Below are 17,542 nucleotides of genomic sequence, written 5' to 3'. Positions count from 1 at the left end.
AGATATAGAGTTATAGAATAGAAGTTCGTTGTATGTTTGGAACAGTAGAAACATGCCTTTTGAAATTCATTTCATAACACTGAATACAATATTAAAATAAAAAAAGACTTTATTCCAGAGAAATACATCACACTAGATAATGTGTCATGTGTCATGATGATGAATCAAATTATTTGTCACTGCTGGACTGTGGTGACAGTTTATACACACATGCTTCATCTTCATTTGTGACATATAAAACACACATCATTAGATGCATGTGAGGATTTGGTGGCCCTATATATAAAGTTTGATAAATAAAGCCCTTACAATGCATACTTTATAAATGCCCTTTAAGTTCCCTACTTCTCTGAATGAGAAGCTGCAGTTCAAAGTAGTTTTTCCTTATTTTTGATTGTCCAGTCCATGTGCGACTTAGAATAACAAAAAAAGACAACATAAACACTGACTCATTAACATGATGAAGTCTATTTTTATGATTGAATTTGTCTTATGTCACCTAAGGTCTTCTTGCTTTTAGATGATAGTTTCCTTAAATTCACATTTTCAAATACAGGATATGGTATTTATGTATTTGTTTTTATTAGTGAAGGAAACAAAAGTCATTGTAACTACAGCAACCAGGAAGGGACATGCCAAACACTGGCTCTGGAGTAACGATCTACAGTTCGTGTGACCATTGTTGGGTGGTTGGTCAGGGGTATTCTGTTGCAATTTGCAATTTACACCACCGTAATTCTTTTGAACACACACTGAATTTTGATCTAACTGGTTCACTACTTATATCTTTTCAACCAATTGTATTCTCTTTTTTATCTGTCCAGTTTATCTGTCTGTTTTATGCGTGCCTCTGGTTTCCACATGGTTACCTGTCTGGAAGCTGTTGAGTGACCTCCACACTCTTGACTTTACCTGTAAACACTTCACTAATCTGACTGTTCTCTGCTATTTTCATAAAACTGATCATTCCTAAATATTCCAGTTGTACAAAACATGTACAAAAAGCATCTGTTTTCATTTCATTGATTGGTGTTATCAAATAAATATGTAAAAGCAACAAATGCTTTAATTTTACATGTTGAGCCTGTTCCTCCATCGTCTCTGTCACGTGTTAAGTCAGAATGAGCTCTCCATCTTCGTGCCATCCTGGGCTTTTCCCTTCATGTCAGGTGTAATGGACAGAACCAGCTCCATTTCTTGGCCAGGGGAAGGAACGGGCATCTTGTTGATCTTGGCAAAGGTCTTGCTGATGTCCATAAATGTTTTGTTTTTGGTTTCAGGGAGGACAACGCAGAGGTAGATAGATCCCAAGATGCAGACCACCACAAACACCAAGAAAGCAAAAGCCTGCAGCTTCTCCTGCAGAAACAGAAAACACACAAACACGTGTTAATTACATCAAGGTAGAGTCCCTGAAAATTTGCCTCTGAAACAACAGTTTTGCTGTTTTGAACACCAGATGTATCAACATCTAACTAAGGAAGAATTAAAAGATGCAAACTAAGATTTTCTTTATCATTCTCTCTTTTTTGCCTTGAAGCATTTCATTGAACACTGTTCCTTTTATCCTTAATTTTCTTCAGCTTTCCCATGCTCTTACTATAGACCCAGAGAGAAGTCTTCTCTTTGATCATATGTGTGTGAAAACAATATGTTTCAGGTTTTCATACCAAAGGCATCGGAAGCTTAAGTTTTGAGGGTGATTTAAGTTTAAATTCAAAGCTCCAATTTTTGAGGAAAAGGTTGTTTGAGAAAAAAAAACAAAAAAACAGCGGAATAGTTAATTTGTTAATTTAATTTAGTTTGTTTTGTTTTGTTCAAATAAAAGCCCAAAGCAGTATAAAACTTTAGCTCGCTCATTTTAAGACAGTTTTTTATCTGTGTTTCTAAAACAATCTCTAAATCTACATGGACAGTGTGTTTGAGCACTCAGAGTATAAACGCTAAACCTGCCTAGTGTATGATGGCAATAACGGAGATTAGTGACAGATTTAAAAATACACACTGCATGAGTACCCACAGGGAGATTTACAAATGGAAAGAGGGTTTGTACATGTATGTGTGTGTGTGTGTGTGTGTGTGTGTGTGTGTGAGCGAGAGAGAGAAAGTCTGTCAGAGGGATGTGGCATGTGACAGAGAAACTTATCTGACCTGCACCAGTGTCATTAAGCCATAATCCCTGCTGATGCAGGACAGACTCGAGATGTAGAGCAATGTACCCGCTAATAGAAATGCAGAGACCAAACAGCCATGACCTCATTGAAGAACTACTTCCTGCTTCAATTTTAGCACTTTTATCACCACCCCTGTTATTATCTGACACACTTTCTCTCTTATTGTATTTCATAACATTAAAAAAGGAAAAAACACCATCAAGCATAGGATCTGACCCAATTTCTGCGCTGCCACTTTTACGTAATAGTCTTCAACAAAGTGAACAAGTTCCAGCGTAAAATACCGGCTTCCTCACAAGACTGTCAGAGGAGATGATTCCAGGTTAGGGTTAGGGTTAATGTAATATTGCGTCTGTCTGATGCTGAATTTTACAAGCCCGGTGAATTTAGAAGACTACATTTAGAAATTAAAAATTTAGTGGCTGCATAGTTCCATCCATCCATTTCCTACACCCGCTTTAACCTTCGCAGGGTCACGGGGGTCTGCTGGAGCCTATCCCAGCTCATTACAAGGGAAAGGCAGGGGTTCACCCTGGACAGGTCACCAGTGGCTGCATAGTTGTACCATTAAAATTTGAGTTGGAAAACAGAGTATTATACAGAAAATTAGAGTATTAAATGGTTTACAGATGAGTTGGAAGTTAAAGAGTATAGGGATGAGAATTGGTCACATTTTGTTGATCATTGTCACTGTTGGCTCTGCTTATCGACCTGATTCATCATCAGTTCCCTTAATAACTGCATACTGACTTTCTATAAGGAAACAAGTACACCTCCACAGGTTTTTAGCCTCAACAGAGATACTTTACAGTCTCAGATTCCATAAAGAGCGCTGCACAACGGGTCAGTAACATAACACCTCTGCAGGTTACAGCAGCGTCTCCACTTCAAGTACAACTACAATGCAGCGACACACAACCATGACCCTATTACTGCATCATTGCATGCAAAATAAATATATCTTATGTCTCATGTTTTGTTCTTGGTTTGCTGTGTATGTTTTCAGCACCTGCTATCATTAAAAAACAGAATTGACAAGTTCTGCTTCTTCAAGAAATGTTGAACCAGTTCTGAACTGGTTCTTAAGTCTCATCTCTCTTTAAAGAATAGTGTAATTAAGCTAATTATATTCAAGATACTTAGAGTAGTCATGAAAGTCAGAGAGATATTGTAGAGGTTTATTGATGCAGCGGTCTGTGTTGCCGTGGCTCTGAAGAAGCCTCTGATTGAGGCTGGTCCGTTACTCAATCACTGTGTTATGAAGAGGATGCTCAAGGTTGCCCCTTATCTACTTCATTTAATGGAGTATCCTTTGCACAATCAGATTGTTTTAAGTGCATCTGCCTCAGTTCATCCAAATAGATCTTTTTTTATTTAAATTATTCTGAGGTATATATTGTAGCCAAACCCTGCTACCAGGGTCAGCCGACAGGAATGAGGACACGAGGTTTATCGGAGAAATGGTTGACTTTATTTAGACACCCACATGCACCAGCACACTCCGCAGCCGTCGTCGTCTCCAACTCCGGCAGCTCTGTGTCATCCCTCTCTACTGACATCTTTGCACAATCAGCCCATCGCTTAAATGCCCCGGCAGGGAGGAGAGATTGATTGGGCACACCTGTGCCCAATCAGCTGATCCAAGCCCGCCCCAGCTATGCGCTGCTCCCCCGCAGACCACGCCCAATCCTCCACCCTGCCACACATATGCTTCAGATATTCTGTTTGTATGTTAAAAGCATAAAAAGCATATGTTAGCATGGATTTCATCAGCGAGTGATCAGTTGGTTTAGGTGAGCGTCAGCGTGAGTTTCTGGTTTGGTTTTGGGCCAGTGAATGCCATTGTTAGTCTGAATCTCTGCCGTTAGCAGTTTTTTTTCTGGACTACGGTTGAGGCTGTGACGCGGGTCACACCCATGTTTTGTACTGCTCGGAGCAGAAAGAGGCTGTTTTCAGCCAGTTGCAATTAGCATTAGCAATCACATTGCATCTCTCAGACATTGAGGTCCTAGCCCTGACAGAGACTTGGATCCATCCAGAAAACACAGCTACACCAGCTGCTCTCTCTGTAAATACCAAAGTCACACGAACACCTCGCTCTGCTGGACGAGGAGGTGGTACAGGCATTCTAATTTCCAAAAAGTGGATTTTCACATCCATCTGTCCCATTGCTAAACTGCCCATCACTTGAATATCACGCAGAAAAGATCTCTATAGAGAGGTTTATAAACCCATCATTGCATACATTCTGGTCATATACCACCCTCCAACATTGATGAGTTTGTTTCTGAAATGGACATGTTTCTCTCTGACATTCCTGATGGTGGCTGTCCACTAATTGTACTGGGAGACATGAACATTCACATTGGCAAAACACAGGCAAATAAGTTTCTGGTTCTCATCCACTATTTCAATCTGAAACTGTTCAGATTCAGACTCCTCCAACACACAAAGCTCTTAATATTCTTGAGCTGGCGCTGACCAGCACTACACCAGCCCTCTCTCAGCCCTACACAGCTTTCTGATGAGGTCTGCTCTAACCTCACTTTCCTCTCCGACTTTTCCACATTATATGTTAATGAGGCGACAGAAACACTCGGGCAGGAGGAAGAAAGAAATCCAAAGAAAACACTGACTTGTCTGAGTACCGACAAAAACACATCCAGCTTAAAGGCCGCCAAGGTATCCATTTACCAGAACAAAATTCAAAATGCTCCCAACTCCCGACAACTGTTCATGGCGTTTAACTCTCTTCTCTCTCCACCACCTGCTCAACCACCCACGGGGTTGTCTGCAGAAAAAGTTTACTTACTACTTTACTGAAAAGGTTGCTACTATCAGTAAACAATTTTCTTTGTCGGGCCTGCACGGGTGTCGCCCTGTTGGGGGGTTCCCTCTCTCCGGGCCCGTCTCCGGTCCCCCCCGCTGCCTCTGCGGCGGGGCGCCCCTCTGGTCTTGGAGGGCCACTTTCGTGGGGGGCGGGTGCGCCTGCCCGCGTCGGCGGCCGGGGCGGCTCTGTCTCTCCGGGCAGGCTGGCCCCCTGCCGGGTGGGGGTCGTTGGCCTGAAGGGTGAGGGCTTCCTGGCCACGTGTCCGGCCCGGACCGGGTGGCCGGGGATTGCCTGGGTCGCGGTCCGCCGCGGGATCCCTGGCCGCTTCTTCCCGCGCTGTGGGGGCCCCGCCCGCGGACCCCCTCGGCCGCCGCCGGGGGGGGGGGGGATTGCTGTTGTTGTTTTGGTTGGCTCCGTGCCGGTTTCGTGTTTCGGGTTTTTTGTTGCAGATTTCCAGTGCTTGACGTGTGTTTCCGTGTGTTCCTGCTTCCTGGATCGGCAGTGGATGTCGTCACCCCCAATTCAGAATCTGTCCACTTGTGGTTCATGTCTTACCTCGCAGGAAGATCCTTCAGTGTTTGGCCCTCTTCTCTTTTCACTATACACCACTTCACTAGGTGAAATCATCAGCTCTCATGGCTTGTCCTACCACGATGACACCCCAGCTCTTCCTTTATTTCCCACCTGGCAACACTGCCGTCTCAATGCGAATATCCGCCTGTCTTTCTAATATCTCTGCTTGGAGGAAGGACCGCCACCTTTAGCTAAATCTGTCCAAGACTGAGCTTATTGTCCGTCCAGCCAGTCATTCCTTACCTCCTCAGATAAGCGTGCAGCTGGATTCTACCACACTTCTTCTTCATATCTTCTGCTATGAAGCCTCGGTTTCCCAGTCTTGCCGATTCATTCTTTACAACATCAGGAAAATCAGACCCTACCTGACAAAACATATGACGCAGCTCTTGGTTCAGGCTTTGGTCATGTCACGCATTGACTACGGTAATTCCTTGTTGGTCGGCCTTCCTGCATGCTCAGTTAAACCTCTGCAGATGATCCAGAATGCAGCAGCACGTCTGGTCTTCAACCAACCCAAGTCATGTCACTCCGCTACTAATCTCTCTGCACTGGCTTCCAGTTGCAGCACGCATCAACTTCAAAGCTCTGCTTCTGGCTTACCAAACAATTACCCAAATGACTCCTGCCTACCTTCACTTCTTCATCCAGAGCTAAACTCCCTCTCGACAGCTACGCTTGGCCAGTGAAAGACGCCTGGTGCTTCCACCACAACGTGGCGTGAAATCATTAGCCAGACTCTTCTCTTCCATTGTTCCCCGATGGTGGAACGACCTACCAAACTCTCTCCGATCTGCAGCGTCTGAACCTACTTTTAAGAGCAAGCTAAAGACTCAGCTCTTTAAGGAGCACTTCTGCATCTAGTAAACTTCTCTGCTCATCAGATTGAGTTAGAAGATTTGTCCAGTTCTTTGAATGACTCAGCACTGAGTAAGCTGCATGCACTTATGACACAATGATGTTATGATGTTGTCTTTTAAGACGTATCTTTCTTGTATGACTGTTGTGTTGGGTGGGAAGGAAACAAAAAAAAAAAATTCTAGCACTAACATGGCAGCACCTGTGTCCAACTGGACTCTCAGCAGTCTGACCAGCACTTATCCAGTCCACTAATTTGTCCAGGTAAGTTTCTTTCTAAAATGGAGGAGAGAGAGAGAGAGAGAGAGAGAGAGAGAGAGAGAGAGAGAGAGAGAGAGAGAGAGAGAGAGAGAGAGGAGAGAGAGAGAGAGAGAGAGAGAGAGAGAGAGAGAGGAGAGAGAGAGAGAGAGAGAGAGAGAGAGAGAGAGAGAGAGAGAGAGAGAGAGAGAGAGAGAGAGACCTTTTTTGTGGCCAATAGACAAATATTGGCAATGTTTTCTATATTTTCATCTTCTCTGAGCTTTGTGGCAAATAAATAAAATAGATAAATAAAGTATTTTCGGAGCCCAGAACTATCCTGCTTTTTGTTTGTATAACCATAATTATATATCCCAAGAGAAAAAAAAACACTAAAAGTAAGACAATGTTCTCACAACAGAAAATAAACAAAAAACCTTTCTGAATTAAACAAAATGTAAAAAAAAAATAAAGAAAATAAAAAAGGGAGGATGGAAAAGAAAAATCCTTCTGCCACATTCATGCCACTAACTGTGTATCTTTGAGTTAACGTCAAAGAAAGAATGTTACGCATGTCTCAGATACGGCATCACTTTGAGAAAACAGCAATGTTTTGAAGCCCTGGGAGACCATGTTGTCTGGCCATTAGATGTACTGAACTGGGACAGGACTGGAGGAGAATATTGGTTGGCAAAAGAGGGAAAAGGAAATGGGCATGATTGAGCAGAGTACATGGGTATGGAATGAGACAGGGAACTACAAAACGAAAACATTTACTACAAACCTATGTCCAGTGATGAGAAGGAAGAAATAAAATCCCTGGTCAAGTGATTGTCCGTGATCAGAAATACGTTGCACTTGTGTCTAGGGCAACAGTGAGTCATCGTTGGTGGGTGTGAGCTTTGTCAAAGAGAATTAATCGCTTATGTGGCTTTAATAGACAGTATTCTCACTAGGAGGGTTACAGAGGGACTGCATCTGCAGTGTATGAAAGACTGGCATGCACATAAGATTAAACAATGTCCAAAACGGACTTCTGAGCAATTTCTTATGGATTATCATTAATTAGTGGCATTTCAGTGAGAGCATGGCGAAAGGGGAAGACAAACACTGGGCATTACACTTTGGTATTATAGCTGTGATTATCCTCATTTATCACAAAAACACAGAGAAAAGCTTGCCAATTCTGGATAATTAAACAAGAGGGCATGACAAAAGTAAGAATAAAGCCAAACCACAAGACCTCTGGAAACTTTGCATACGTCTTGCATTGTGATGGACTGCAATGTGACTACTTTGTGCTTCAAATTGAAAATAACTTAACAAGTGCCTGCAAATGTAAACATTTATTTAACTAAATTGAGATTAATTCTTTCGTCCCTTCTGTTCTAGCTTTACTTTGACTGACTTTAATCAGTGTACATGAAAGGATTCTTGATATAGGCCACAAGGAAGTATGCTGGTTATCTGTTGTCTCACAGCAAAAGTTTCCTAATTAGGAGGCTGTGGGTTTTCTCCAGGTAGTCCATCTTCTTTCTTCAGTCCACAAACATGCATTCTGGCAAGAGTGGTGATGCTAAATTTACTGGAGGAGTGAAAGGGGAAGGTTGTTTGTCTAACTTGTATTTGCATGACCCTGTGGTGGACTGGTGACAGCTTTTGGGCATGTCTGTGTACATAGGGTCAGTCATTTTAAGTAATTTTTGTATGCCATCTGCCATCTGTCTTTACAAATAGCAGCTATTATCTAATGTGATCTGATTTTAGAAGTCTTAAAGTGACTTTATTTCATGCCCCATTAAAAAGTTGCTACACTCACACCTACACAAGCCCAAGTGACACCTCTGCCGTGCCCTGTCATGGCGGTGAAGTGATGTGACAGTGCAGGGGTGTGTTGTCTGAACAGGGGTCAGAGCTGGTTTCAGGTGCAAGTCAGAGACCAGTGAGTCACTGCTGTGATCCTGATACCCAGTGTTTGCCTCAGAGTAAGTTGGCCCAGCACAACCCAGCTAGAAAAACCAATCCTGCAACAACAGCGGCTGTCTGCCTAAAAATAACCCTGTGTCACTTCCTGTGTCTCTCACTTGTCCACACCTCCCCGGCTCCTGTCAGCCTCATCTCCTGGGTTCTTCTCTTTGACTCTGCAAATTCATTTTTAAAAGTCTCCCATAGCATGACTTTGTCTTTGCCTCCATTATGTTTCTAATTACATATTTGATTCTACTTGCCCTTCTATGTGTTTACATATACAGCAGTCGGGTGAAAGTAGCCAGACACTGAGGTGGTCAGAGGGTCGGACTGCAGGTCAGCATGTCAGAAGATATTTTACACAGAGATCTGTCGGATTGGTAGGATTTGTACTGTCGCTGATGTGTCTTGTTTCAGAATGGAGACATTTATTGCAAAATCTCTCAAGCATCGTCTTCAACGACAAATGGTAAGGCATAATCTTTGATTTAATAGCATTCATAATACCCCAGGAGGGATAACAATCTTGTGTGAGTCATAACAACATCAATAACAAACATGTACTAAAACACTCAAACACTGCATGTGGTTTGTCCACATGCAGGCTGACAAATTGACACTTTGTCAGCCTTCTGATTGGTCCCTGAAAAAATAATTCGTTGCTACATCCAGGTCAGAATATCCAGTTGGACATAACATCTGTCTCTCTCATTCACATCAATGGAAAAAGTGTATTTTTTACTTGCCCTGTATCAAAATTTTAATCACTAGATTATTTTTTTTAAACTTTGTATTAGTAAAAAACAAACACTTTGGAACACACTGTGTAGTGAGGGTGCAGCGTATTTTTATCCCCAAACTGGCAGAAATCCAATCTGTACTGCCAAAAAAAGTCGTCTCGGCTGCAGGCTACAACCCCTAGCTACAACCGCGAAAGAGTTTTATTTATTTATATTTGGTTAACCACTGTGCTTGAGGCACTTGTAAAAGGGACACCCGCTATCCAGAGAGAATCAAAGGAATACATTTAATCTCCAAACCTACGGTAAAATATGAAAAATGTCTGCTTTGGATAAAGCTATGTGGACGGCCAGATTTGCAGTTCAACCGTGCTATCAGCTAAACTGATCAAAAGATCTTGTTTTTGCTGAAAACCTCAGTTTATAAACTCACTAAACTGTACCCGAAGTGTTACTTTTTATTTATATCTAGTTGCTGTTCATTTCTTTGGCTACAATAATTAGAAATTAAGGGATGTAAATCCCCGTTTTTACAATGGAAGTGGACGGGAGAGATGACAGTTTTGTCCGACCTAGCAACAGGGGCGGGGCTTGACAAAGGGTCAATTGTGACGTCCACAGCAAATAAACAATGAAATAAAAACAGAAAAACATGCTTTGAACAATTGTATTGTCTATTTTCTTGTTATTTATCTTGCCAATCATCTGCCATTCATCCCCAGCTGTAACTGAGCAAGAAGAGAGGTACAGACTCACAACCATTCAGTCCAGGCCATTTGGAGACAACTAGACAACCTCACACCATCTCCTACAGACAATTTAAAATCACCAGTCAACATAAGATATAGTTTTGGACTATGGGAGGGAGGGGAAACCCATGCAGCCACATGGAGAACATGGACAATGCAAATATAACATGAACATAAACCGACTTAACATCAGTCACATTAGTCCTGGTTATAATCATGCAACCAACACTTCATAAGATGAAGACAAGCAAAAGTAATGTTAAACTTCATACAAGATGAACACTTAGACATAATTTAACAATTTGAGCTAATTTGGATTTTTATGAGTGTAACAATTAGCTCAAAACATGGCAGAACAGTTAACATGGCTTTAACTTAATTATCTTCAACTGTGGCTGTTTCCCTTTTGTTTGGTATGTATTTGTGTGCATTTGGTAGGACATCATAAAAACAATAGCCTAAAGGGTATATCAAAATACTATTTGAAAGCTAGTTAAAACCCCTTCAAGGTTTTAGCTTTGGTTAAAAAATATTATTTTTAAAAATAAAAATGAAAAATTTAAATAAAATATTAATTTTGTTCTGTTATAATTTGGACACAAACCAGATTCAATATGTTTCTCTTACATGAATATTATAATTATGTTTTTTTCCTGAAAATGATGAGACAAACTCAAAGAAAAAAAAATCTTTCAAGAAGTTCCTCTTCCAGGAAACCAACTTTTGAATAGATGATGCATTCCTGCTATTTCAGGTTCAGTTAACGCTTCGCCTCCAACACATGACACTCATGGTGCAGCTGACTGAAAAGACAAAATTAGGTTTAACTGGAGGGACTGCAGACAAAACAGGCAGAGAGCATTTGACAGAAGGTCAAAGCAACTTCACTTCAGTGTCCATCATAGTAAAATTTCACTCTGATCTCCAACTTCTGCACTGACTTTTATTCAACTCTCAAATGCTTTCTATGAATATTTCCTTCAAATTACAATAAGCAAAGCATTTATGTAGGTGTGTGTGCGTGTGTGTGTTTATATTTAGTTTTTACTGCTGAAGCCATAGCTACTGTAGATCAACATGTGTGTGCTGTAAGTAGAATAATAGTTTAAAACTGTAGGATATGCAAATATTTGCAAATATCGCGCTTCTTCAGATAAGCAGCCACTATTCCTGTATCTATTAAAGCTCTTTAAATGTAATTTATCTTTTCAGTGTATTTAATCAATAGAATGTCACAGCGTAATGGAGAGTCTCGTGCTGTAATTAAGGATAACTTGCATTTCTGTTATAGTCCCAGGACATTAGGTTTCTTATTGAACTCAGCTTAATAAATCCCTGCTCCTGTGTGCCTGAAACACCAAAGGTTCATATTGTTTGTGGTTGACCTGGGCAGTGTGTGAATATAACTGAAGGCTGCTTGCTAATGTCCCGATCACTGCTTCAGGCTAAAAGCCTGCACCCAACTGCTCGATGTGGAGGTCAGATTCCTCCCTGAGTTACACTGCTGTGCTGATCACCCATGCTTTCATTTCCTGGCACACAAGAGCACTGTAAAACACTATAAGGCTTGCAAAGCATATTAAAATCCCAGGAGTAAGAATCACTTCACAGAAAATATTACATTATAGTCTGCACATATTTCTGTGTAATGACAGAGTAGGTTAGGGCAAGACCCACACACATTTCTATAACTCCAAATGCACATGCCCTTCACATTCTGCCGCACTTGGTTGCCCATAGCTCAGTCACCTTGGCTGCCTCTGTTGCTTGGTTGCTTAGGCCGCTGGCTTCAGTCAACCTGCGGGTGACCGAGAGCGACCTACAAGCTTAGGTCCCACATCACCATGACTGGCTTTCAGAGCAACCGGTGCCATCTGAAATGAGGATGCAGGGACAGATTTGATCAGAATGAATTTAAGGCAACATTAGTTCGCAGGAGCTTAGCCAGCTAAGCTAAAATAGCTAACTTCTGATAGCTAAGCAAAGGTGTACACGTTCCAGATCCCAGGCCTGCTTGTCTTGCCCAGTTGCCCATTTTCTGGACTAATCGGTGCTGGGAGGCATCAGTTCCCGTCAATATGGGGCCATGCAGGGAGACGAAAAAGATGATTCAAAAGCAATCTTCAGGAAACCTACTGTATGAGTGATGTCACAGAAGCTTCACCAGGGGTGTAGCACCAAATTCTGGGCCCTGTACACTCTCAATGTCAGTGGGCCCCTATCCATGCCCGCGAGGCGCGTGAGAGAAAAAAAAAAAAAAAGGGGGGGGGCGTATTTATACAATCTACTACAATCAGATCAGATTATATTGATGAGTGGTTCTGAATTGATGCATTTGGCCTACTTGTGCTCAAATACCAAAAACATTAGGCTACATCTGGGCTACATTTGGCTGCAATAAGTTGCAGAGGCAAAAATGTTTTAAGCCATTTTTCAGCCAGATTGAGAAGAATAGCTAATTGTTTTTCTATGTTCTCACCACCCAGACCTATCTCTTTCTCTCTCTATTTATCTATCTGTGGCAAAAATCTGAATCACAATCATTTTTGATTGATAGTGAGATCACAGTTATTTAACATGATTATTCATTGGCTTTGGTAACATCATGAATTTATTGAACATTGACAATAGCTTTTAAGCACAGAACTGCACCGCAATGCTAAGGCTTTTTACCAGACAAAAATAATAAATTGCGTTATTGCTCAATTAATATATTACTAGTGTGCACTTGAGCCTACAGTTATATTGGTATGTTATTTACATGTTGATATATGCAGCAGCAATATTGCTAGATGGATCATTCATTAAATCTCAGCACGGAGTTTCATTTTATTTTCTGTAATGCAAAAATGTCTTACATTCTGGATTCGTTACAAATCAACTGAAATATTGCAAGCCTTTTATTTTTTTAATATTGCTTATCATGGCTTACAGTTTAAGAAAACTCAAATAAATAAATAAATAAATAAATCTAAAAAAAAATAGAATATTTTGGGAATCTTAATCTTAAACTGTAAGCCATGATCAGCAATATTAAAATAATAAAAGGCTTGCAATATTTCAGTTGATTTGTAATGAATCCAGAATGTATGACATTTTTGTTTTTTTAATTGCATTACAGAAAATAAAGAACTTTATCACAATATTCTAATTTTCTGAGACAGTCCTGTAAACTTGCTGGCGTGGTTGTGCTTGAATCACTTCTGAATATCCATCGTTACTTTGTGTTAACGGAGCAGCAGAGAGCAGCGTCTTGCAGATGAGTGACGGACACCGGCTGATTTATGGTTCCGCGTTGCACCAACGCAGATCTTACGGCGTCGCCGTCGATTTAACGCGGAACCATAAATGAGGCTTAACGCGCACGCATTTCTCAGTTTTCTTTTCGTCTTTATAACTGAGCATGCAAACACAAACTGAGGGTGCAATGCTTATGCACACTCGTAGAACCGGGCCTGTATAAGCAGCAGCTGTATGGAGTGGACTATTTTAACTTTAATTGGACTTTGCATGACAGCTAACTTGGTTCACCTTTGGGAAAGAAAGCAGTCAGCAGCTGCCTCCCCTCGTTCTGCCGTCTTTCTTTTTGTTTCCTCTATTTCTTTTCCTGATAGCCCGATTTATGTTTTTTGGGCAGCATGATCTCCTGCACACAGGTCTCTGATCTGGGCGCACTGACCTGTTGCCGGTCGCTGTTGGGTGGACTAAACCATTTTGCATAGGGGGGCCCCAGAATGTCTAATATGTTGGGAGAACTGTGACATTAAGTTCATTCTCTCATTTTATGTTACCAATATATTTGAAATGAATTATGACACCAATTAATTGGAGGGCCCAATTCATTCGAAATAAAAACATCACAAAAAAAAAAAAGAAAAATAAGGATTTTCATGGGCCCCTCTCTCTACTCGGGCCCTGGGTAGTCAGGTCCACTTTTCCCCCCACTACCACGCCCATGAGCTTCACTGAAGCGTTTGGATCAATGCTACCCAAGTGCAGCAGACTGCAGAGCTGTGTATTGCACATCATGTACGGGTTATGCGTTTTTTGGGGGACGTGCACGACCGATAGGATGCCAAATGAATGCAGGGTACCTGTTGCAGACATGATACATACACGTATGCCTTTTTAACTGCAAATATATTCTGTCCCTAAAGGCTATGATGGCATTGTGTTCCCTGCACATGGTGAGATTCAAGACTAGTATATTGTGGAATCATAAACCATAAATAACTCCTCTAATGAATTTATAATCACCAATCAAACCAACATGCAAAGCAACTGAACATTTGGTTTAGTTTTTTTTTTTTTATAAAAGACTTGAGAAAAATATGACTTAGACCATTATAATATATTACAATATGCAAATCTTACACAGAAACAGCCAAGTTGAGATTAGAACCAGGAATCTTTTCTGGTGGCACTGCCGCTTTCCATTAAACAACTTGAGATGTTTAATCATACCTTCATTTACTCCCTTCATTTACTCCAATCAAGAAAAGTGTAACTCACTGTTTTCTTGCTTACAAAAATAAAGCTTGCACAGGTTGCAGCAGCTAAACTGCTTACAAAAACTAACAATAGAGAGCATGTTGCACCTATTTTAGCTTCCCCACATTGGCTTCCATCTGGTTTTCTGGTTTTTATGATGTGATGCAGCACGGTCACGTAGTAGTTAGCACTGCTTCCTGGTTCCGTTCAAAGCAGGAGGCTCTCTGTGTGGCGTTTGCATGCTCTCCCTGCGGTTCAAAAACATGCATATTCAGTTGTTCAATTGTTAGTCGCTTTGGGTAAAAGCGTCCGCTAAATGTGATGAAATGTAGCGATACATTTTCAAGCATGTCCTGAACTTGGCCATAAATATTTCTCCTTCAGCCTCATGATCTCATGAGTAAGCTGAGGTTTTCAGTCAGGGGCCTACAAACCATCCCACTGTCCAGCTTGTGTTGTGATAGGTTAGATAAGGACCCAAACACAGGAGAGAGAGTAGGAGGCCGGAGGCAGGAGTTCTCAACAAAAAAGGGTTTAGTTACAAAAAACAAGAACTAAAAGCGCTGCAGAGCAGGATCAGCAAAAACCAGGATCATGAAACACTACGGGGAGACATGGAGGTGGAAACAGTACGGACCGACAGGGAACAAAGGAATGACAAGACCAGATATACACAGGGGATAATGAGACACGACGAGACACAGGTGCAGACACAATCAGGGCAAATGGGAAACAGGAGGGACAGAACTGAAACTCAAAAACTGGGGGGGAAGTGTCAAACCCTGACAGCTTGACTTTCTCTCATATGGAACCATTTCTGTGGAACCTGACTGAAGAGATCACACTGGCAAGTTTTTATCATCTCTTTTTCTTTTGGTCATTGTTTCTGCTCTTCTTTCACCATTATACTTTTAAATATTTTATTAAAAAAATATATATATATATTTAAAAAAGAAAAAATTAAAAAATCCATATTTTTCTTAATATTGATATTTTTATTAAGGTATTTTTATTGTAATTTTATTTTCTTTAGATTGCTTATATTTGAAATAGTTACTATTCTGTACAGCAGTATGTAACTGTTTAAAAAAGGAGCCAAACAAGGTTACAGCTTCATTCAGTCATGAAATGTTACAGAATATTTATTTCTATCTAGAAAATACACAACTGTCCTTTGCAAAACAATGGATTTTGCAAAGATTGTGACGTTAATAAATCTCTCACTAATTAAATCTCTCTGAAGCCCTAAAGCTAAAACCAGTGGATGGACTAGGTATTTATTGTCTAAACTATTATTTGTAAATTGATTAAGAAAAGGAGGTGCTTGCTAACCTAACCAAGTTAAGCAAACTGTGAGTTTATGGGAGTGTTAACTTCCGCCTACACATACATTCTTGAGCTCACAAGGATTGAAATGTCAAATTCTATTAGGACCTAATGAGAGACAAGTGCAACATTATTACCAAGGGGACATTTCTGTCTCTATAAACAGCAGGGCAGAAGTATGTCCTAATTACAAAGGGCAATTTTAAGGCAGACATAGCAGGGAGAAAAACTTCCACACACACACACACACACACACACACACACACACAGACACACACACACACACACACACACACACACACACACACACACACACACACACAACCATCACGTGCAGCAAGGAAATGCTCCGTCCACTGTTCCACTTACGCTTGAACTCTCTTTAGCCATATCAGTGCAAACAGTAGCGGAGGATACCAGTTCCAGAATGGAACAATCAACAGACACCTCCTGTACAGCGATCCCGTCTGAATGGATGTACGGCATAAAAAATGTTATGTCTTGCTGATCCACCTCGCCAGGATATAGAGCAGCAATATCAGAATGTGATTTCAACTAAATACATGCATTTCAATGGTGTAAAAGAGAGGCAACATGTCAAAACTGCCTTAGAAGGTGTTGAATTAGAAGAAGGCAATATAGCCGATGTTCAGAACAGCTACAAATACCTTGAGATACCACTAGTAAAAATAGCAACTATAAAGAGACCACAGGGATGTCAGCAACAACCAATTACCGACAAAGATCAAGGCAGATACTGAAGAGCCAGCTGAATGAAAGAACAAAGTCTGGCCCATCAGTACGCATGTCCTACCAACAGTCAGATATCCCACTGGTATTTACAGTAGATCCTGGTCCCAGGAGGAAGTACAAGCCGCTTGAAAGTCAAGAGAAAAAAAAGCTCTTCAAAATGCATGAAGGGTTTTACCTTGAGACTGTGGAAGGAACAAGGCTAGGAACTAGCAAGCCTGAAAGCCACCATCCAAGACAAAACAACAACGTCGGGTACACAGGCAACAGCAACTGACTAATTCATTAATGTCATGTAGCAGAATCCTGAGATTAACAAGTAAGACAAAGAAACACCCTAGAAAGAGAAACCCCCTTACAGCATGTAACACCAGCAGATAGCAGGATTGGCTGAGAATCCCTATCAGAGGCCAGAAAAGTCTGTTAATTAGCAACACTCAGGTAATCCAGTCAAGTTGCCCAAAAGTATTACTATCACATACTTTCAAGACTCTGACAGGATCATTTGCCTCATGATTTATTGCTGAACCCGTTTGACATTAAAAGTGACAATGGAACAATACTGATATTTAAACTTTCTGCATCTCTCTTAAAATTGGTGGGGTTGCAAAATACTAAAAAGACAATACTTAATATACAGAAAACAATATTTAAAACACAGATACCTACAATCACACTAAATAGGTTTTCTTTAAAATAAAAGGAAAAGCCAGGTTTGCATGAACATAATTACATAATAATTAAATCATAATCAACAAAATTAGGAGACACTAAAATCATACATTTGAAAAACCCCAGCAGGCTCCTCTGCCACAAGAAGCAGTGGAAGTAAGCAAGGCGCAGAAC

General features: G+C 40.9%; 1 protein-coding gene across 2 annotated transcripts in view; it reads right to left on the bottom strand.

The window, feature by feature from the left end:
- Positions 1-283: 283 nt before the first annotated feature.
- slc2a9l2 (solute carrier family 2 member 9, like 2) overlaps positions 284-17,542 on the bottom strand; it is a 168,772-nt gene continuing 151,513 nt past the window's right edge. For both annotated transcript variants that reach the window (XM_061727838.1, XM_061727839.1), the window contains exon 13: positions 284-1,359. In XM_061727838.1, coding sequence (XP_061583822.1) covers positions 1,117-1,359 — 243 coding nt within the window. In that variant the 3' untranslated portion in view covers positions 284-1,116. The remainder of the gene's footprint in view (positions 1,360-17,542) is intronic.

This window comes from Cololabis saira, chromosome 8 (assembly GCF_033807715.1).
Source record: "Cololabis saira isolate AMF1-May2022 chromosome 8, fColSai1.1, whole genome shotgun sequence".
Classification (NCBI taxonomy): Eukaryota; Metazoa; Chordata; class Actinopteri; order Beloniformes; family Belonidae; genus Cololabis; species Cololabis saira.
Note: the sequence above shows the minus strand (reverse complement) of the source record. Positions and strands in the feature narration are given on the sequence as shown.